Source organism: Mustela nigripes, chromosome 16 (assembly GCF_022355385.1).
Source record: "Mustela nigripes isolate SB6536 chromosome 16, MUSNIG.SB6536, whole genome shotgun sequence".
Taxonomy (NCBI): Eukaryota; Metazoa; Chordata; class Mammalia; order Carnivora; family Mustelidae; genus Mustela; species Mustela nigripes.
Genome location: NC_081572.1, coordinates 29,557,465 through 29,580,658, shown reverse-complemented (window position 1 = coordinate 29,580,658; position 23,194 = coordinate 29,557,465). Strand labels below are relative to the sequence as shown.

The window sequence follows — 23,194 nt, the reverse complement described above, 5'->3', positions numbered from 1 at the left end:
TTACTTCACTATTAGATGACTAACAATAACTGTGGCTAAAACATCCTCGGCTTGCTTTGGTTGACACTGTATATGTGGTGAGGGAAAATCTAACACTAACTCTAAACCAAACCATAGCTATCACCCTTGGACACTGAAAATGGATTCAAGACGATGCAGTACGTTCATACTACTAAATCACCTCAGTAAGGGGCAGATTCTGTCTAACCCACTGTCTAATCTGGTCACCTCCGTGAACCAGGTCTTTGTACACTTCCTAAATTTTCAGTTTTGGAAGGAGGAACTCACTTAGAAATCCAGGTGGTTATTTGCTTGCAGCAAATGAGCCTTTTTTTTTTTTTTTTTGGTTTTGGTTATTCCTGTTCCTACATTAGTTTCTGAATGTCCTTTATTTATAACTTATTGTATACACTAAGATATTTAAAGTGAGAGCTTCTTTGAAGACATTCTAAGATGAAGAACTAATTCATGCCCTGAACTGTGTGATAGGGGTTGAGGGGTGGTCTGCCCTCAAGGAATTTCATTTTTCTGTTATATTGAATCTAAGAGAAATGGAAAACATCATCATAGACAGATTTTGTTTGTTTATTTACATGGTAAATATCATACGTGTAAGCTTAAAAGTAACGTAAAATTTCTCATTGTGGCTTCGTATTATTAAAAATAGCTGTGTGGGGGTGCCTGGGTGGCTCAGTGGGTTAAGCCTCTGCCTTAGGCTCAGGTCATGATCTCCGGGGTCCTGGGATCGAGCCCCACATCAGGCTCCCTGCTCAGGGGGGAGTCTGCTTCCCCCTCCCACTCTCTGCCTGACTCTCCGCCTACTTGTAACCTCTCTTTCTCTCTCTCTCTGTTAAATTAAAAAAAAAAAAAAAAAAAAGCTGTGTGAAGATGTATGAAGATGTGGTTCATATATACAATGGAATATTACTCAGCCATCAGAAAGTATGAATACATTGACATGGATGGAACTGGAGGGTATTATGCTAAGTGAAATAACTCAGTCAGAGAAAGAGAATTATCATATGGTTTAACTCGTGTGTAGAATATAAGGCATAGTGTAGGTGCCATAGGGGAAGTGAAGGAAAACTGAATGGGAAGAAATGAGAGACAGAGACAAACCACAAGAGAATCTTAACTCCAGGAAACACACTGAGGGTTATGGAAACAGAGGTGGGTGGGAGGAGATGGGTGATGGGCATTAAGGGGGCATGTGACATGATGAGCACTGCGTGTTATACGCAACGAATGAATCAGTTGAACATGATGTCAAACATTAATGATGTACTCTATGTTGGCTAATGGAATTTAAATTTTAAAAAATAGCTGTGTGACTTTGAAAGCCAAGTTATAACTTCCCCAAGAAACTAGAATAGGAATGGAAATTACAACATGGTGGAGTGATAAACTATGCTGCCAGTCTGAAAGTTTTCTGAAAACTTTGCCTAACTTGTTTTTCCCTCCCAATAGGACAGTGGAGCACTGTTTTCACATGTGTGATAGAATGGTTATTTATTTCTTCATTGCTGCTTCTTACGCTCCATGGTAAGATACTATCTTTCTATTTTTGAAGATAATAGAAATTCTAGTAGTAGAATTTCTGTCTTTCTTTCCTTCCCTTCCTCCTGTCCCTGCCCCATGCATATACCTTACCCCTGTCCCTCCAACACACGTGAATACATGTTTTTTTGTTTTTTGACTTGGGTCAGATTGCAGATTTTAAGGGAAGAATGTCACTGCTGTTCAGAATATATATCTGGTATTGGATTGTTTAAGACAAAGTGCCAGGAACTTGTGTGTAGGTAGCACACTCACTTTTGAAATATGTCACCTTTGGCTTCCATGTTCTTTCTGTATACGGCTGCTGCTCACAATACTTGGACATCTACTCATTCAAGTGGAAATGCTATAAATACGTATAGGAAAACAAGCTCACTTTGATCTACAGTTCGCTTCACAGCATAGTAGCTACTATATATGGAGTGTGTTTCTCATTTCTGTAGCTGTATGAGTAAGAAAACTAATTAGTTAGCTATTTAAAACACCTAGTATTCTGGCTCAGTGGGTGGAGCCTGCAACTCTTGATCTCGGGATCATGAATTTGAGCCCTATGTTGGCTGTAGAGATTACTTAAAAAAATAAAACTGAAATACTAAAAAATAAAATACTTAGTATTCTGTTCAATTTTTGCTCTTTTTGCCCTTTTGGTAGAGATGATGTAGAATCTTTTGTTGCCTGGAAACCTCCGATTAAAGGAACGTTAGAGTCCCTCTATTAAGACATGGTCGGTTATAAACCCTCAGAAATTCATTTTGTGCCATCAACTGCAGTAGTCACTAGAAACAGCAGGCCTCTACATTCTGACTTACACAGCATCCATCATTAAAAAGAAAACTAATTATCTTTCGGAGTAAAAAATACTTGTCATTAAATTACAGCAGTGCATCCTATTGGAGAAAGAACACTTAACAGGCTTTTGGAAAGTATTCCCTGACTTAAAATAAGGAAATAAAATTTTTAAAAGCTCAGGAATCAAATACTACGGTAAACAACCTGTTCACATGTAGTTTTCAATAGGTAGGTGGTACCTTTTCTGTTTAGAAATAATAATTTTATAGTCATAGTCAATCAGAATAACATTTGGGTGTTTTCTGATAACTTTTTTTTTTTTAAGATTTTATTTATTTATTTGACACAGAGAGAGAGAGGTCAGAAGTAGGCAGAGAGGCAGGCAGAGAGGTGGGGGGAACAGGCTCCCTGCTGAGCAGAGAGCCGGATGCAGGGCTCCATCCTGGGACCCTGAGATCATGACCTGGGCCAAAAGCAGAAGCTTAACCCATTGAGCCACCTGGGCACCCCTCTCATAGCTATTCTTAGTATGAAATGAGTACAGATGAATTCACAGCATCTTAAAATTCAAGCTTTACAAGAGCCCACGGTTAAATTCTGACAAAATGTCTTTCATAACATATGTTAAGCTAATTCTTCTCATGTTCTCCCTTGGCAGAGATACTGGTAATGGAGATACTTGGTCTGTGTATTAGGTATCTGCTGTGGATATGTGATCCTGGTTGAGGATTCTGTTCAGGGTTTTCATTAAGCTTTGTAAGCACTCTGCTCCCAAATATATTATCAGAATTAAACTGATTTGACAGCAGCTGCCTAATAAGGAAAGTCGGGCATCACAGGTGTGGTGGGACTCACTTCTGCATATCTCCTTTTAGCTTGTTCTATTTTTAAACGATGTTGGAACTAATTCTAAGTCTTAAAGGTCAACTGACAATTTTATCTTTGAATTATTAATTTTACCCAAATTGCCTAAATACCTCCATGGCATGTTGAATGCCTCATTATCCTGGTTTTATGTTAGCACTTGCTTCCCCAGTTTTCAAGCCTAGAGGAAAACAAAGGCCCTGTGAATTCCCTTCATTTATCACATCTGTTCTTTGTTGTCATGTTTACATTTTTTAGGTTAAATCTCCGTGAACTTGGACCCCTGGCATCTCATATGCGTTGGTTTATCTGGCTCATGGCAGCTGGAGGAACCATTTATGTATTTCTCTACCATGAAAAGTAAGAAAAAATAATTTACATTTGATAGTTTTAAAATTGACTACCTAAATTTTATCGACATTGTAACACAATTTGTTTTACACTTGCACTTCAAAATAGTAGAAATACATAAATAGAATATATATTGCTTTTAACAAGTCTTTGAAACCATTTGGCGTTCATTACTGGTAGACAGATTGCTGTGGGAAGAGCTGAATGGCACATGTGTGATAGGATGCATTTGAGGGACAGACGGACTGCCATTTTAGTCAGTTGGATATTACTTGACATCCTCAGGCAACGGCCCTTATCAGCAAACTAGCCTTATCCTCCATGATTCATACTTATCACATGAGAAAAAAAACTACTTTTCAAGCTTTCAGTGAGGACTGAAGACAATGATAGTTCTAGAACAACATTTATTTAAGTAGCAAACCGGAAGACGTCCCAAACTAGGATTCTCTGAGAAAGGGGATATTTGGAAGAGCGTCCAAACTCTTAATAATATCCTAACCATGGGGCACATTTTTTAACCCATTATTTATAGTTCATAGTCATAAGTATTAAGCAATATAAAAAGGAAAGCTTATTGAAATTTAGCATCACGGCTCTAGAGGAGACCTTCAAAGTCATCTATTCCAGCTCCATGCTTAAAAAAAAAAAAATGAGACCATTTAGGATGTGCAGCAAATTAGTGATTCATCTAGAATTAGGACCCAAGTGTCCTAGTTCTTAAACCATGGCTCTTTTCATTATTTCACATGCCTGAATTTGAAAAACTCACAAGCATGAAATCATTGTCCTTGAGTACAGTTTATTAGTTTTTCTACTGTCATTGGCAGAATGGCTCTAAGATTTGAACATAATTTGGGTTTATCACAAAGTATTAAATTGTTTCCTCTTTTCAGAGGAAAATGGCAGTTTTCAGTAACTTCTGACTTTGAAATTCACTTCAATGTATTTTGACCACAATTAGCTATTCTGAGTGGTGTCTTATAGTATATATATAAATCCGAGGGAACAGTTTGCTTCTTGGGCTCAAACCCCTAACTTGTACCCTTGGATAGAACAGAAAGTAAAGTAAAACAGCTATCTTTTCTCCTTTTAAGGGCTTCTTTTACACCAATCCCACAAACTTATTCTTCCCCGTTCCCTGATGAGATTACTTCAGAGTGGACTCTGGAGTAGAAAACACAGAGAATGAGATGTGATTGGCCCTTGGCCATTTGGGTTGGACAGATATTAGGGAGTGCCTGACTCATGCCAGGTACTATGCTAGGCTCTGTAGATCTGAACATAAATAAAACTTGGCCCCCGCCTCCAAGGAACTTAGAACCTATGATTAGGCAGAAATGTAAGCTGAATTTTAGTATAGTGTATTTCTTAGCATTTTCAGACATTTTGTAGCCTAAAACGATGAGCCTTACAAGTCGGAGTTTGTGCAGATGCAAAATAAAGAGACAAACAAAACTACATGCCCTTCATTCCTGCGGGCTACCATCCCTTTGCTACTGATGAACCTGGCCCCATGCAGCATCCCTGTCCATCTTCATAATTTCAGTTTCTTGTAGCTGTGGATTGGAGTGGTGATAAGGACAAACACTCTGGGACCAGGAAGGGGAAAAATGCATGGGAATTGGATGCAGTAGTAACACTTTTGGTAGCAAACATTTTCCAAGTCACATGTGGCATCTGATGCCATTTCAGTTCTGTAAGAAATGCTAGTTAATTGTGACTCAACTACAGTATTTTAATTAGAGGCCTAATGGTCTCCTACTGGGAATATATATTCATTGGAATAGTTGGAGAGTTTGCATTTCTTTTTAAAAAAAAGGTGGGGGGGGCAAGCTGGTATGGAAATAGTCTAAGTACTGTAGGGATAGATGCAATTAACTGCCTTTCTGTCCTGCAGGTATAAGGTGGTTGAGCTCTTCTTCTATCTCACAATGGGGTTTTCTCCAGCTTTGGTGGTGACATCAATGGTAAGAAATGGCTTCATAATTTTAACTATTTTACCTTATTTCCTTTTAAATTGAGGGAACTCTTCATTTGTGCATAGATATGATATGTAGTTTTTCTTTCTGAAGTTATGACATCACCATTAACTCCAAAGAAAAAGTATATGAATAACAAAGTGCCTGCAATCTATACTAGCTCCTGGTTGTAATTTGGAGAAGTTCTATACTAAAGTGTGTTTGATAGTATGTGTTGCTTTTGGATAGCCATTCTGTTCACCCCACCCTTCTCCCAAAGAGGTATGAGGTCACCGTCTGATAGGCATTTTTGCCTGAATTGTTTAGTGTCTTAACCGTAAATCCATGAAGGAGGGTAAATTTTTTGATGTCTTATAATGAAAAACAATCAACTATGAATTCTTGACTTCTTTAATCTTGAGAATTAGAAGGACCACAAGAGATCAGTTGTGTCAACGTTTTATTTAGTCTTTCCCAAAAGTCTTCACTCTTTTCTTTCACTTGCTTTTAAGTCATATATATCTTATTTCTTTTTCTCAGAGAAGTGCCTTTTATTTTTTTTTTAAACTTTGCTTGAAAATTTCTTTTGAGGACTTCATGGGTGGAGATGTAACATTACCTACAGTAGGCAGTCAGTATGTATGTTTTGAACTCCCTTTCAGATTGAATTGCTGTTGAGAAATCTATGTGTATCTATCAGTCAGTCTGAAAGAAAAGCATATCATTATTGCCTTGTGATCCCATCCAACTGGTTACTTTGTGCCATTAGCTTATGTAGGGCCATTAGCTTCAGTGTCTTAGGCTCTGCATTTTTTTTTTTTTTTTGCATTAGCCACTGTGTTAATTAAGGAACTCATAATGTGTCTAGTTTGAATTCTTTTCTCAGTCTACAAAGGTCAGAAGAATTGTATCTATAATTTCATCCCTGTGCCTGTGAGCTAAGAATGTATATAGTCCCTACCCTGGTCACAAAAATACCTGTAAAAGGTTTAGAAGTTAAAGCTTGTTTGTTTTTTTCAGAGGCTAGGTCTTATGAGAATGTGTCAAAATATGTTTCTTTAAGGTAAGAGCTTTATGGTAGCTTTAATAATTACCTAGCACCAAAAATAAATATAGTTTAGTTGATAAAGGCAACAGGGAATAGTGAAAGGAAGGAGGTGAGTGATGGAAACAAGAAAATTTGCCTTAAAGGCCATATAGTTAGAGGGCAATTCAGGACACCCAAAGCAACATAAGCAAGATTTGTGTGTGTAGGTTACTAATCATTAGAGTAGAACATCAAATAAATTCCCTTGGGGTATCATAAGAGCAGGTTTATCCAGTATTTTTACTAGCCTAAATCTTGGCATTTTCACAAGTTGTACATGGTCGGTGACTAACGTTTATGATAGTCAAACAGGATAATCCTCACATTTCCCCCCTCTCCCCGCCATAGAACTTTTACCGAGCAGGAACCTACAATTCATTTTAAATAAGAAACTACCATAAAGTTTTATAATGTCTTTGGGAATAGCGTAGGCTGCTATGGGAACACATGGCCCAAGCACCAAAGGAAATGATGTTCACACTGATTCATAAAGACAAGAAAGAGCCTAGGGATAATAAGGATGATGCAAGTAGGATAGGAAAGAATATGGCATGAAAGAGGCCCTGGAGAGGGGGAAAGCACTAGCACCTTTGAAGAACTGAAAATAGTTCATTGTTTGGAACACGAATGTGTGTACCTGTTTGAGTGTGCCTCTATGCACGAGGTGGGTAATTATGCAAATAGCATAAGTCTTGTAATAAAGCTGGAGAGCTAGACAGAGACCAGATCAAAAAGAACCTCATAAGCCATCTGAACTAACAAACAGTATGACTGGACACTCAGAGCTTTGATTCTGGTCAGAATATTGGGCTATCAGAGACTCTTCTCCCTAAAGAATGATGAATAACTGGCAAGGTATTTGAAACAACTGTCTTTTCGCATTGGACCACAGACATAAGACTGTTCCTTGAGGGAATAGAAACCAAAAGATGAGCTTCAAATTTGTCCATTTTCTCCCTGGGGACACTTTCCAAACTGTGACAAAAGTAAGCCAGCCAGAGAGCAGCACACAGGGTGGAGGAAACAGAAATCAGTATTTTAGCTACTGAGCCTGCTTCAGTTTGGGGGTGGGATTCTGGAGAAAGGGGAGCTTCACAAAGAAGTGTCTCCAGAAGTCTACAAAGGGGTTTCTCTGAATCCTTGCCTAAATATTACACTGAATCTGTGCAGGGCAAGACTCTGCATGCCCTGGCCGAGAGTGGCTCTTGGACAGCTAGGAGATAGTAGAGAATCTGGAGGTGTCTGGTGCTGGAAGAGATCAGAGGCCAGCCAGCCATAGTGGAAAGACCATGCTGAACAACTCTGGTGTTCACCTGAACCTAGCAAGTCAACCTCCACACCTTATGAGAACTACTCTAGCTCTAGAGTGAGGACTGCCCTGGAACTGCCATAACAAAGCCAAGAAACAGACTTGGAAAGGATTAAAATTGGTCCTCTGTACATAAACTGCCTACCAGAACAAAACTCAACATTACTGAAAGGAAGACAACAAAATCTATACTCTAACACCTTGGCATCCATTTATCCAAACAAATATTACTAGATAAGCAAGAAAATGTGATACCACACACCTAAGGAAAAACAAATCAGTAAAAAGAGATCCAAAGATGACAGAGATGTTGAAATTAGCATGTGAGGCTTTTTAAACATAATGAGTGAACAAATGAAGAATCTCAGAAAAGAAATGGAACTACAAAAAAAGAACTGAGTGGAAATTCTAGATTTGAAAACATTATATATATTAAGAAAAAAACTTTTTGGAGAGGTTAATAACAACTGGATCCTGTAGAAAAAAAGATCAATGAACTTGAAAATGCACAGACACGCTAGAAACTGGGAGAAAATATTTTTTCTATATGTATCTGACAAAGGACATGTATGTGGAATATATAAGATACTCCAAAAGAATAATAAAGAGCCAATCCTATAAAAATGGGTAAAACACTTGAACAGACACTTCACAAAGAAAGGCACAAAGAAAGGTACAACGTCATTAGTCATCAAGAAATGAAAATTAAAACCTCAATGTGCTACCAGAATACACCCTGGAGAATTATTAAAATTAAAAAGACAGCACCAAATCTGTCAAAGATGTGAGATAACAGGAACCCCAACTCATTGTTGGGGGTAGTATAATATGGTATAACTATTTTGGAAAACTGTTTAGTCATTATAAAGTTAAACATAAATTTATGACTCAACAGGTACTACCCAACAGAAATGAAAACCTCTGTCTACAAAAAGACCTCCATAAGCCCCAGATGGAAAGAACCGATGAACAAATTTCAAATAAATCGAGGGAATGCTAAGTAATAAAAAGGAATGATTGACATAGATAAGACATGTAGGAATCTCAGAAATATTATATTGAGCAAAAAAAGAAGCCAGACACAAAAGTAGGTGTTACAGTATGATTTCATTTATGTGACATTCTAAAACAGACTTAGTCTGTGGTAATTGTAGCAATAAGAACAATGGTTGCCTTGGTGGAAGAGACTGCACAGAACTGGGAGGGGGTATTGGGGTAATTGTCTCTCTTGGTACGGGTATGGGTTAAATAGGTGTATGCATTTATCAAGGTCCATGATATTCACTTAATATTTATGCATTACACTCTGTAAATTAATCATCAATTTAAAAAATGACCCATTTCTTCCACCCCACCCCCCAGAAAGAGAATATAAGTTCAGGAACCAGACCACCTTGGTTCAAATCCTGATTCTGACACTAAACACTATGTGGCCTTGAGCAAATCATGTGATCTTCTCTGCTTAAGTTTTTTCATCTGTAAAGTTAGGATACTAACAGAGCCTAATTTAGGGTTGTGAAGATTAAATGAATAAATATATGGGTACACTTCGGACAGTTATTGGGGTAGAGTAACAGTGTAATGACACAGGTAATGAAGAAAACAGGTTTTGTTCTAGGATTAATTATGTTCTGGTTCTGTGAAAGTTGACAAGTTAAATATGGTGTCATAAGGAACTGTTAACAGAATGTTTGTCAGAACCAACCTCTATACATGCATTGGTCTCTTGCTTACTATTTTAGTGGAAAGAAAAAAAAGTGTTATCTTTTGGGCAGTAACCAGCTCTATGGCTTTGTTCAGGTTACTTCATTCCTCTGGTTCCACTGTCTTCATCTCTAAAATAAGGAGGTTTTGTTATGTTAGATGAGTGACTTTTTACTGTTTGGGAATTATATGCCCCTTTGAGAATCTGATGAAGAACTAGAAAAATTTTAATTAATAGATATCAGTTGCTTTGTAACCTTTAAGAAATAATAAATGTGTAGTATTTGTGGGTTTTTTGTTTTTGACCAAAATCAATCTGGCTAACTTTACATCTTATAAAAATTAAGGAGAAACCTCTTATCAGTTGATTTGGGTTGGCTCCTTCCCCATCTTTTGAGCTTACCAAAACAGTGGGGGCTTACGTGAACTTTGAAGAAAGGACTGATCCCTACCTGTGGCTCTACATCCTCATGCCTGGTTCTTAGCTCGTGGTTGTCCACTGCTGCCACTGTCTAGGTGCATGGGGGCCCATTCGAGTTGGTGGCTGCATAAGGGCTTTCCCATGCTCCCTGCTGGACCTGGCCAAAGTCTAAGGCTCCAGGGCTCACGAGCTTGCAGTTGCTGGTGCCCAGGCCTCTGGGACACCCACACACCCATCCCCTTCCAGGGCTTGCCACAGTCTGGCTTAGCTTTTCACCACCCTGCAGAACCTGAGACCTTTCTATTCCTAGTCCTCAGGAATCCAGGGGACTGAATTGTTCATCAGCCTCCTAAGCCCTGCCTCTCTGTTCCTTTCCCCTCATTCATACATCCCAGTTTAATTTTGAATCTGGGCCTGGGTCTTGGAAAACCAAAAACAGCCTAAAAATTCTCTTTTTTGTGTTAAAGCACATGTGACTGTGAACTTCCTCCTGAGCTAAGAAACGCCTAGGCTCACAGACAAAAAGGCCTAGCAACATCTAGAAGGTCAAGAAGTATGTTATCCTTGCGTGCTGTCTGCTCTCCGAGGTCACTTGGAGCTGTGATTTGTCCCTGTCAGCCATAAGGGAGCTCTAAGCTCACACAAGCAGGGGAAGTCTCAGAAAAGCAATCAGTGTAGTACAGAGTCTGAGGAGGAGAAGGGAAGTGAAAACCCGGTCAGAAAACCCTGTTGAAGATGTCAATTAGAAATGTGGTGGTGTGGGCGCGACTCAGAAGGGAAGAAAGCTCTTAAAGGAGAAGACGAAAACCAAAGATGTGCTTTCTTAAACTGAACTCCTGTGTCTGAATGTGACCGCAGGCAGCTTCAGCATGGCGTAGGTAGATGAGCAGAGTGTGCTGCTTCTACTGTGGGGCCTGTAGCCCAACTGCTCACCCCGCTCAAGACGGCCAACCCCTAAGGGTAATCCAGGTTGACGGATGAGGGACTTTTTAGTTCATGTTTAGCGATCAGGATGCTGTCTGTGCGGCTCATTGTCTAGAAGATCAGCAGGTTTCGGGGGAATTGCAATGATCTCTTTAGTTTGTCACCTCGAGAGTAACATCAAAACCTCTTTTTTTCCTCTGTTGACAGAATAACACTGATGGACTTCATGAACTTGCCTGTGGGGGCTTAATTTATTGCCTGGGAGTTGTGTTCTTCAAGAGTGATGGCATCATTCCATTTGCCCATGCCATCTGGCACCTGTTTGTGGCCACGGCAGCTGCAGTGCATTACTATGCCATTTGGAAATACCTTTATCGAAGTCCAACAGACTTCATGCGACATTTATGACCAGTCTGTACTAGGTCTCGAAACCAGTATTATTTCAATTATGGCACTTAGGGAGTGGGGTAAGAGCTGAAAGTTGCACAGAGGAAAAAAAAAAAAAGAAGAAGACAACAGCACTGACTTTCTTTATATCTTTTGAATATAATTACTGTGAAAGTATAAAAGCTGTGTTCTGGAATATTCCCCCTCACAGCAGATAAATAAGGTAGTGAATTAATTATTCATTCCATTCCACTATCATGAAGGACTCTGGATAGACTTGGCCAACCGATGTTTACAAACAGAATTTTGTATTTTAATTTTACAGACTTTACTACATGATTTTTCTAAATTACTAGGTCAGGCTATAAAAGTCAGTGCTACGACAAAGCTTCCTTTATAAAAGAAAATTGTTTCTATCACTTTCCCATTAGCTGTGTGAAGAATCATGGACAGAACTTACACTACTTTTACCATGTTTCATCTTGGCATAACATGGTTATTTTTTAATAGAAAATTTCATTTTTTGTAAATTTTTAAAGACTATTTCATTGAAGCGCATCTCTGCGGTTCCTCATTCACATGAATTTTTGCAGCAAGCTGTCAACATTCCACAAACGAACAAACATAATACCTCTTCTGATAGTTTTATTAAGCATAGAGAAATTGCCAATTTTTAAAAATTGCAGTTTTCCAAACTTTTCTGCCAACCTCTGACTCTGAATTCCATGCTGCTTTGGGCCATATACTTGACCTAGTTTGGTTTACCACTGATGGAAAAGTATTTTGATATCATTAACTTTTTCAAAAGATTCAACTTTTTCTCTATGCCTTTGCCATGTTTTCTTCAGGATCTCTTTCAGCAGTGGATGAGTATTCACATCTGTATTCTGATGGTATTACTGGAGTGATCATCCACTGAAGACTCCTGGAGAGTGTTGTGAATTACACTGAGTAGTGGTATTGCCTGTTTGGTGCCCGTCGGTTAAATCATTGTCACTTAGCTTAATATTATCCGTTTGATGCTTGTTTTCAATTGTGGAATTAGATGCACAAATTCACATTCTTATCTTACCCCTGTATCTCCTGATAATAGTTTTTTCTTTTCCATAGAAGAATATTTAAAGCATTGTTTGACAGATAGAAACTCATGCATCTGTAGTTCATGGGTTTTATCCTGGCTCAGTGGAGTGGTATTTAATATATTATTTTTTGGTTTGCCTTCAGTGTCTTATATTAAGATTAACATGAGCTGCATTGTTTATTACTCTCCTGTTGGTGTTTTAATAAATGAAATAACCTTGCCTTTCGATCCGTGCGGATACCGACTGTTTGCTAGATTTGGGTTTGATCAGTGAAAGAATTGGCTTGACGACACATTTAGGCTTATTCATTGAAATTTTGTACTGATGTGGCTTGAAAAGAGGGTTTATTTTGGGTGTGCATATTTAGAACTCTCTGATTTGGGTGAATTACATGGGAATAAAGAACAGAAGAAATGGTATTTGCTGGTAAATTCTTAAATAGGCAAGGTGCCCAGTGATAACACCAACCAGACCACCCCTATATCTGCATGATTCTGAACATCCTGATGCCTGTTATTTTGTGTATATTCTGTTTTTAATATATTAACTTTTGTGGATTCATTTAAAGTCTGCTCAAAAGTAACACTGTCGAAACCACCAAAATGTATGTAAAAAATTGTGCTGTAGACTAGAATAAAATTGTTACTTGGATTTGTTCCACTGTCTCTAAATTAGATGACTGTGAAGATGAGAATGCAGTTTTGAGAGCTTGAGCTCATCCAGCATTGTAATTTGTATACTAGCCTTTTTTCTTTTTTTTTGAGAAATCAGGATAGAAAAACAAATGTGCCCTGTCATCTAGAACTTTCTAGTCCATATTTTATTTTATTTTATTTTTCTAGTCCATATTTTAATAATTGAAATGCCAGAGCCAGCTCAGACATTAAAATCAGCTTTTTTTCGGTTTAAAATATGTTAGTTGGGGCCTAAAGATTATAACCTAAATGATGTATCATTACCAAGAGAAGCCTTTTGCTTTAGTTTACAGAGTAGACTGCAGGGCTGAGGTTATACAGTTTTATATTGGCAACCAGACACACGTCATATGGCAAACAAGGTGAATGCTTGATGTCCTCCTCCCCTCTTCTACAGTGCAGGAAGCAGATTCAGAGAGGTCTGCCTTCCTCCAGGGTCAGGGAGCGGGGACAGGAATGCAAGTCACCATATACACCACTGTATTTTCAAAGTCAGCAATAACAAACCAATCCAACTTGAACTGAAAATTCATTCAGCATGGACGTCAGTTTAGAGCCTCGGTAAACCCTCAGACAACCCTCCATCAAACCCAGTTTTGAAGATGGAGTGTCTTAAAGCATTATTATTCCCTATAATTCTGTCCTCTGGTCCACCAGGGTAACCTCCCCTATTTCTAGAGCATCTGCCCTGTGCTCTCACCTTCCTGATCAATAACTTCAGCCTAAAACTATTTCCTTTTTTTTTCCCCTCCTAAAACTGTTTTCTAAAGACCAGACCTCTCATCAACTGCCCAGATGCCCCTCAGCACATTTCGCCCCACCTGTCCCAGACGGAATGGAGTTCACTGTCTTTCCTTCTTTCCCCACCACCAAGCCTATTTTTCTCAAGTTCCCTCTCTTAGTTCAGGCCATGGCCAGAGCCTCCCACCGATCCTTGATTTGTGTCACACTCAAATCCAAGCAGTTGGCCAGAGCTGTCGCCTCTGCCTCAGTCACAAGACCTTGACCTGCTTGCTCCCCCTACCCCTTCCCCCCACAAGGCCCTACAAAGCCCTGGTGAACAGCCCTCAGGCTGCTAAAGCCACCTCCGCCATATCCCACCACTGGGTATACCCCTCGAACAAGCACAGTCGCCGCACTACAACCAGCATTTTCATCCCCGAATAGTTGACGGATGGCTCTTCTCTGCTTTCAAACGTCCACAGACTCAGCCTCCACGACTCAGGCCAGCCACCTGGTGTCTTCCTGTGCTGACTACTCACCGTCCCTCCAGGCCACACAAGACACAGCCCCACAGTGAGTTTCACAGCCTCCGCCCAACACTGTGCCCTCCCAGTGCACAGCAGCTGCTGTTCCTCAGCCTGGATGCCCTTCGCCAGCCTTTCTCCTAATGTGGCAAACATTGCCTCATTCCCAACCTCCATCAGATGCCCTCCCCTTTGACTCCAGCACTGCTAATGTGGCCGGTCACGTTGCCTGGGGATTGAGTTTGCTTCTCTGCTCCCAGGGCTGACCTCTTTCAAAGCAAGAGCTGAATCTTTACCTCTGTCCTCAGCTTGTGGCACAGCACTGGGCTCACCGGAAGAGAGCCTTGAGCCAAAGGAGAGAGAGAGGGTGGGTTGGAGGAGACAGACTGACAACGAAGTGGTTTGGACCGAGCACCTCTCCTCTATCATGAGCACTGTAGCAGGCTCTACCTGCCTGCCAGGAGCCTACTTCCAGCTTCCTTGGCCTTACTGGCTTCCCTGACCAAGGGTCAGCTAGCAGTTCATAGCAACCACAGGCAAGCTGATAAGTAATTGTCATGGAAATATTAGATAGTGTATCCTAAATGAGGAAAAAAGCCAGCCTTGTTTATTGAAGCTTCCAGAGAAGGAACTGTGGAAGATTTATAAGCCTGGAAAATTACTTTACCTACCCTACTTCCCTTGGGTCCTCTTTTTCTGAACATATTAATAAAATAAAAATAACACTCAGTTCTGCAACCCCTGAGCCTTAGTATGGATTACACTCAAAAAGCAGCAACTTTAATACAACATTTAAATATTTTGTATAGTTTTACTTTGAAAATATATATAATACTTGGGAAAATAGAGCACAGAAAAAATGTTTTTTTGAAAAGATTTTATTTATTTGACAGAGCACAAGTAAGCAGAGGAAGGCAGAGAGGCGGAAAGCAGGCCCCCTGCCAAGCAGAGAGCCCCAGGCTCAATCCTAGGACCCTGGGATTAAGACCTGAGCTGAAAGCAGAGGCTCAACCCACTGAGCCACTCAGGCGCCCGAGCACAGAAAAACTGTAAATCACCCAGTTCATTCATCCTAATGCATTTTCATGTATTTCTTATAAATAAGCCACATACGTGATTTTTGTGTTCTGCTTCCCCTCACACTTATTTCATAAACATTTACAACATATTATACAGTTTCTGTAGCCAGAATGTTCAGTGGCTCCACCTTTTTTTTCTGGACTGGAGATATGCAGCCTATTTTGCTTAATCATTCACTTAATTTTGGATTTTTAGATTGTTTCCAGTTTTTATTATAAACTACTGCGGTGACACCAGTGCATAGCTTTGTCCAAATTTATGATTGGGACCTAAAGGTAATTATAATAAACAACTAAGGGCTTCCCATGTATTGGGAACTGTGCTAGTTTGCACGGATTATCTCACTGAACCGTTAAAAAAATTCTTAACGGGTAGACAATTTTATTATCCCCATTTTACAGATGAGGAAACAAACACAGACGAATGAGTTTCCTCATCCAAGCTAAGTGGCAGAACTGGATGGAATCCAGGAAGCCTGGAGTCCATTTTCATTCTCACGAGTGCAGTTCCTGATTAAAGGTTTGCTGATGGGTCTACCCAAAGGAAGACCTCTTAAAAATAAAACTTACTCCAAACCTCCACATTTTTACTGGGTGTCTTTAAATTATGTCATTTAGAGGAAGAGTAGAATAGGAGTGTCTCCAAAGGAAACTGACCACACAGAAGCTGGTTCCGCTCCCTCGTTGTCAAACAAAGTTTCCCAAGAGGGCCCAAGGAATGTTTTTAGTTTAACAAGGTTAGAATGACTGTGTTCATGTCTTTCTGCTGTTTTTGCTATTTTAAACGGAGAGTGCCAACATGTTCTTGCGTCCAGTGCCATTCCCACCTACATCCCTGTGATGTATTGGTGATGTTATTTTTTCCAAGAAACAGTGCCACTGTGCACTCTAGCCACTTCGCAAGGGGAGCTAAGCTCTTCTCAACAAGGCCCTGTTCAACACAACAGAACACTCTCCTTCTCCTACACAGCTCATTATCACTCAGACTTTCACGGCAGTCAGATGGTTTCAGCCGACACAGACTGGCTAGGCTTATGGAGGCCCTGGAAAAATAGGCTTTGGAGGCTTACCTCATCTCCTTGGAGCGGTCACAGGTCTTCTTACCATTCTGTGCCAGGCCAAACTCAGTACGCCCAATCAGATGTGCCCGTTACTGAAAAAGTCAGGAAAAGTGTATTGATCAAGAGGATTTGGTTCTCTTAAAATCACGAGTGTTTTCTGAACCCCATGTGTGAGCTGTGTGTTGAGTTGGCGTGGAATCATCAGCCAGCCTGTGACAGATTGGGTGAGTTTAGGCAAGTTACGGATTACCTCTGAGCCTCAGTTCCTGTCTGCAAAAGGGGTATAGCACTTCCCTCATACTGCAGTCATAAGGATTGAATAATAAACCACAAGTGTCTAGTTTATGCCTTCTGGCATATGATTGGCACCAGATAAATGTTAGCTTCCTTCCCATATGGCCAAGCTTTTAAAATTATGGTTATAGCCCACCTGCAAAGATTTTTCATGCAAAAACAACCTGAAGGAACATTTTAGCGGCATTCAAAAAATTGTGTGCATCTTTAAACCCTTAAAAATGGTCCCGGATCAACCTCCGGCCCAGACTATTACTAGGCCATGTGGTCACCCCAGGCTTTCTAATGATTTTGTGCCTTTTGTAGCAAATGTTCTTTAAATATTCACTAAATTTCTTGAGACAGAGGCTGAATACTACATGGAAAATAGTGGAAAGGGAAGGAGCCGGGCAGTTGTCCTTTTGTACCCAGATGGGAATGTGCATACTCCACTTAGACCACGGGCCGCTAGTTAATCGGACCCACACTTTGTGGATGGCAGTTTGGTCACCATCTGCTGTTCTGGGAGTGTGCCTCTTAGGAGACTCAGCCACTAGACCAACCCTTAGTGGCTTATGAGAGAATTGCTTCTAACCACGGTGCAATCAAGTCTTTTCTATCTCGTTTTCTTGCTTGGTGATCTTGTAGAGTTTCCTAGGCATACATTCATTCAACAGATATTTGGGGAGGGTTTTAGGTATGTGCCACGGACTGGTCTAGACACTGGAGGTGCTGTAACGAAAAGCCAAACAACAAAACAAAAACCTTGCCTGTTGCTATGATTCTCTGCCTTTCCTCCCTTAATCTGGATTGGAGGTTTGACAGGTTTTTGCTGATCTGGTTTCTGGCACTATCCAGCTGCCTGGGGCCAGTGAAAGCCAGTGCAAAGTATGTACACACAAGAAGAGAATGATACTGATCTAATTAGCCTTTCATCAGACCTGCCTTACTTTGTGCAAAAGTCTGCTGGGCTGAGTTCAAATTCCCTGTCCCATGCAGCTCTTGCTTTGGAGAACACTGAAGAAACTCCTCATTTAAAGGATCCCCTGTGGTAACCTCTGCCCTCAAAGGGACATTCCTCTAGCCTAAATGACAGCCCTCTATTCAGCAGCACGTTTGTTCAAACCCATCAGGTTCCTTTGAAGCAGGTTTTGCATAGCCTCCCAGGCTGGAAACGATGAATGGGAAACCTCGGGTTTGGGCCAAGATGTTTCCCTTCTTTGTTTACAGCATCTGGGATTCCTGTAGTGTAGTGTCTCCCCCCCCCCCCCCCATCATCCTGTCTTGTGTCAGCACATGTGTTTAGTGGCCAGGGATGCCGTTCTGTGTAGAGTAAGTCTCTGCCCTCCGGGGCTCCCACAGTCTCCTGGGGAGAAGGACTGACTGGGAACAAATTAGCAATTATAATGTAACATAATCACCGTGTTTGTATTGGATGCTATTATTGGAGGAGGAAGTGATTAACTCTCCCCAGGGGACTCGAGTTCTCCCTACAGGGGCAGTATTTCGGCTGAGACTTGAAGGGTGAGTGAGAGATTACAGAGGGGAAAGGTGAAGAGGCAGTGGGTCCACACAGGTTAGGGGAAGGACAGCATTCCAGGCATGGGAAGGAGGACCTGTCGGGGAACAAGCGGGGGTGGGGGAGGGGGTAAAGGGGTGTGGGGGGGCAGTTTGAGGAACAGCATGAGGTGCCCTTGGGAAGTGCTGCATGGGATGTGTGGAAGAGGGGTGATAACATCTATTCTCTGTGACTCAGGGACGTGTGTGTGTGTGTGTGTGTGTGTGTGTGTGTGTGTGTGTAAGATGCTATTGTATGCATGTGAATTTTTCTGCAGCAAACCCTGCATCCTAGACAGCGTTCTTTGTCCCCATGTTTCTGGGACACCACACCCCATAACACCATAGAATTGTTATGGAAGGCAAATGTTTTATGGTCCATCTGAGCTAATCCCTGTGTTACTGTATTAACACTGAAATAATGCATGGTGCGGTACATTGTGAATTGGTTGGACGGATGATCCATTATTGGGATTATGATCCTTTCCTGTTGACGTAGGTAATCAAGATCTGAGGATATTTGTGGAGACCTTCATGTGGGCATCCAATTTATTCAACAAAGAATGAGCCCGTCCTGTGTGCCAGATGCTGGTCCAAATGTTGGGGATAAAGCATTGAACAGAACAGATGCAAGTCCCTGCCTCATGGGACTGACATTCTTGCCGACATACTGACTGACATACATACTTTACTAGAAGTAAAATGTAGAAGTAAAACACATAGTATGTTTTAATAAGTGGTATGAAGAATCATGGTCGGGGGGATGCAGTATGTTTTAATAAGTGGTATGGAGAATCATGGTCGGGGGGATGCCGGGGCAGGCGTGTGGATGTGCAGTCCCCTGCACTTGGGGAAGGCTGCACTGAGAAGGGGGAAGACCTGAGGGTGGGCCCCAGGCCACAGAGACACCTGCTGGCACAGGAGGCCCCTGACGGGAGCATTTTGAGTGAGCAGAGAACAGTCTTGTCTATGAGGCCACAGGGATAACAAAGACTCTCCCTCTGCCAAACTTGACTCCGTCCCCTAGAATCTTCTTTCTGACTAGTCCCTGACTTCAGGCTCTGGCCTTGACCTGTTAAGTTCAAATTTAGCAAGTATCCTGCTGGTCAGTTTAGGGAAAATCCCCCATTCTCAGAAGCAAATGAAGTTCTTCATTCCCCACCATTGGTGTCTTAAAACCTTGGCTTTTGCTTTCGTAAGACTCTCCTGAGTCTTATTGAAATTACTGAGGAAACCTAATTTCCCACCCGCCTCTTGGCTGTGAATTCCCACTTGACCTGGTTATATTCACAGTGGAATTGATTGTCCCCTACTCTAAAACCCCATTCCAGTAGCCACCCCCTGAATAAAGTCTGCCTTCCCATCGTTAACAAGTGTCATGACTAACTTTTTCTTTACCAGGGTACTGATTAGTGAGTACATGGTGCCTTGGAAACCACGGTATGGTCCACAGGCACACGTGTGTGTGGGGGTTATTATTAGTGCTGGACTTTCTTCTGGAATCATCCAGAAGGTGTTAGAAAGATCCCAGCATCTGGATTTTGAATAATGAGGGGACCCTGGCCCCTAAGTATTAGAAAGAACATGGGCAGCCTGACTTGAATCTCAGTTTATTTATCTTTAAAATGTAGATGATTAAAAAAAGAGAGAAAGAAAAAGAAAATGCAGATGTCAGTAGTAAGACTAACCTCAGAGGCTGAACACTATACAAATGTGAATTTAAAAATGAGCACCAATCTTGGGACATCAGGGTGGTTCAGTCAGTTAAGCATCCAACTCTTGATTTCAGCTCAGGTCATGATCTCAGAGTGATGAGATGGAGCCCTGCATCAGGCTCCATGCTGAGTGTGGAGCCTGCTTAAGATTCTCTCTCTCCCTCTACCCCTCCCCCTGCTTGTGTGCATGCACACTCTTTCTCTCTCTAAAAAAAAATAGGGGGGGGGGAGCACCAATCTTAAAAAGTGGGCCAGTGTATTGTGTATTCCCAAGCAGCCTTTAATTGTTCAACTGTTGGGGAGGGGAGATGTGCTACTCAGTAACTGGGAGGGAGCTGAAGGTAGCTGCCTGATCTTCCTCTACGCTCGACCTCTCCCTCGCTGGCCTTTGATCCTTTAAGAGAGAGTTTTTTTGTGCAGCGTCTTCTTTCTCCAGCCCGTTTGATCTAGCTTACTCACGTGGAGCATCCCTGGCAGGAATGGCACCCTACCTTTGGCTCAAGTTTCTCTTCTTTCCTCATCAGCTTTAGGAGCTCGAGCCAGTGAGTGATAAAAGACGGGCTCTCCGTAGATGCCAAGCACTGGTTTGGTTTGTCACCGATGTGTTATGGGGGTTGTGACCTAACAATGCATGGAGAGGAAAGGGAGGAGCAAGTATTTGGCTGTGCTGAGGCTTGATTTCCTCATTTGGAAAGGACTGTGCTCTCAGCCTCAGAGGGCTGTGGTGAGATTATGTGCAGAGAGTACTAACACAGGACCTGACAGTCAGTGCTGAATTCCATTCTCAATTACTGTTCACCAAAGTTGCTCTGAAGATTGTGAAAGAGCCCTTGGCTAGAATTAGGGCAAAGGGGTGCAGGCGATTACTCCCCTACTCGGCTTATTTCACCTTGTGTGAATGGCAGCCTTATTCCCATCTAAGGTTCTTGCTTGAGCCCATCTGCTGCCTGGGGAGTGTTCTTCCAACCCTGTCTTCCTTTGCCCTGCTTTGGGGCCTGTATTAATCTTATACCCTCCGAGGACTTGGTGGCACTGTCTACTCTCCCTTCTTCTATCTCCCCAGCCCTGGCCTCCCTGACATTGCTGTATCCTGCGTCCCTCTTTTCCTCCCATTTCTGGCTTCTCTGAGTCTTTTTTTTCCCGACTCCTCCCCTTTCTACCCATCCTTAAATATTGGTTCTCCGAGGTCCTCCTCGGCCCTTGAACCCTCAAGGACCCCACCCACACGGATGGTGAGGGTCTTTAGCCCCACACTCTCCTATCTCCCAAATCCTTAAACCCATTTGCCCATTGGCTATTTTCACATGGATGTTCCATACCCACCTCAAAGTCAGTCTTTTCAAAACCAAATAAGTCCTCTCTTCTCCCAAACCTGATGTGCCTTCCATATTGCCTGTGTAAGCCAACAGTAGTACTGTCTACACCATCCCCTAAGCCAGGAACCTGAGAGTCCTTCTGGACCTCTCCCTCCTGTGCATGCATCTCTTGCATTCCACCAGTTTGCAAATCTCATACTCTCTGATCTCTTCCAAAATCTGCACCCCCTCCACAGAGACCACCTGAGTTGAAGCCCTTATCCATTCTGCTCACCATGACTGCTTCCAGCAAGTCTTCTGCCATCCACCCCAACTCATCCAACCCACCCCATCCCATCTCCCCCCCACTCCATTCTCCCCATCTACCCCACCCACCCCATCCCATCTACCGGTCATCCACCCCACCCCATCCTCTTCATCTACCCCAACTACCCTCTCCACCCCACCCCACCCCACCCCATTCTCCCCATCCACCCCATCTCATCTACCCCACCCCATCCACCCAACCTCACTCCTTTGACTTCATCTACATCTCATCTAGTCTCTGCGTTTCTACCCAAGTGCTGTTTCTAAAGCGAGACTCTTAATGATATTCTAAAATGAGAAAGCTTAGTGTTGGATCTGGCACCTCCTTACCCGTGTGGACTCACCTCTTCTTACTCCCAGGTACCCTCCAGCCAAACAGAAGGCTTGCTGTTCCTCAAATGTGCCACCGCTTTATCATGCCACCGTGCCTCTGCATATGCTGTTCCCTCTTCCTGGATGCCCTGCCTGCCCTCACCTTCCTTCATTCACATTCAGCATCCCTATTTAAACATCAAGTCCAAATTCAAAAGTTACCTCTTCCTTAGAAGGGGCTGGCTCTTCACATTCTCCCAAGGAATTCCACGGTGACACTTAGTAATCACATTGCATTGTGCTCATCTTTTCCCCACCACAGCCCTCAAGATAAGGTTAGGTTACTAATCTCTGTACTGCTGATCCTTAAGAGGTTTTTGACACATAGGAGCTACTTGGAACATGCTTATTTAATAAGTGAATGAATGAATGATTGCATGAGGACTGGATGGTCACTGGCACTGAAGGGAACATCTATGGACATCAGTGCTGAGAAGACAAGATACCGGAGATGAGGCTGTCAGATGTGTACCGTTATCTTCATAAATGACAGCAGAGAGAGGGCCCTGAGCCAGACTCAACTCCAGACAGCCTCCCTCCCACCACCCAGTGTCTGTCTGAGCCACCTCTCCCTTCTATCTTACAAAGTTCAGCTTGAGCAAAACAAAATTAAGATGGTAATTTTTATTGCAATGCTGAATTAAAATGACCCACGCTCCCTGAGATTACCTGCTCTTTGGGATTAGCATGGAAGATCAAAGACTGACCCTGCCTCTTTCTTACAAGTACTGCCTGAAGCCTCAGAGCAAATGATAACACCGTACAGGTTGAAAGCTGTGTCAAACCATCCAGATCACCGGGAAGCAGAAAGAGCACCAGTTTCAAAAGCCCGGAGGTCCCATTCTGGCCAGGATCCAGCCAGGATCGCTAAAGTCCTTCCAGCTTTAATCCCCAGGCAGCAGAGAAGCCTGGATTGTAGCTACCCACAAACCCAGGTGATTCTAAAGAATGCTCTGATAATAACATCTCCTAGCTTAAAACATTTCTCTTTGGAAGTGTTCCAAGTGCCTTGACGGCTATCACCCTGCATTTTATGTCCATTTTCTTGCGAGGCCATTTGGTGGCAAATGTTCTAATTCCTCTGTTACAGTTGGTGAAAGTGACTCTTCTAGGAGGTGAATAATAATCCAAGATCAC

General features: G+C 42.0%; 1 protein-coding gene across 3 annotated transcripts in view; it reads left to right on the top strand.

Moving 5' to 3' along the window:
- MMD (monocyte to macrophage differentiation associated) overlaps positions 1–23,194 on the top strand; it is a 63,847-nt gene that overhangs the window by 14,047 nt on the left and 26,606 nt on the right. The window contains exons 4-7 of one of the 3 annotated variants that reach the window (XM_059378890.1): positions 1,468–1,542; positions 3,469–3,570; positions 5,462–5,531; positions 14,337–15,096. In XM_059378890.1, coding sequence (XP_059234873.1) covers positions 1,468–1,542; positions 3,469–3,570; positions 5,462–5,531; positions 14,337–14,522 — 433 coding nt within the window. In that variant the 3' untranslated portion in view covers positions 14,523–15,096. Of the gene's footprint in view, positions 1–1,467; positions 1,543–3,468; positions 3,571–5,461; positions 5,532–11,174; positions 13,088–14,336; positions 15,097–23,194 lie in introns of those variants that run through there. The other 2 variants (XM_059378889.1, XM_059378888.1) reach the window with 2 other exon arrangements.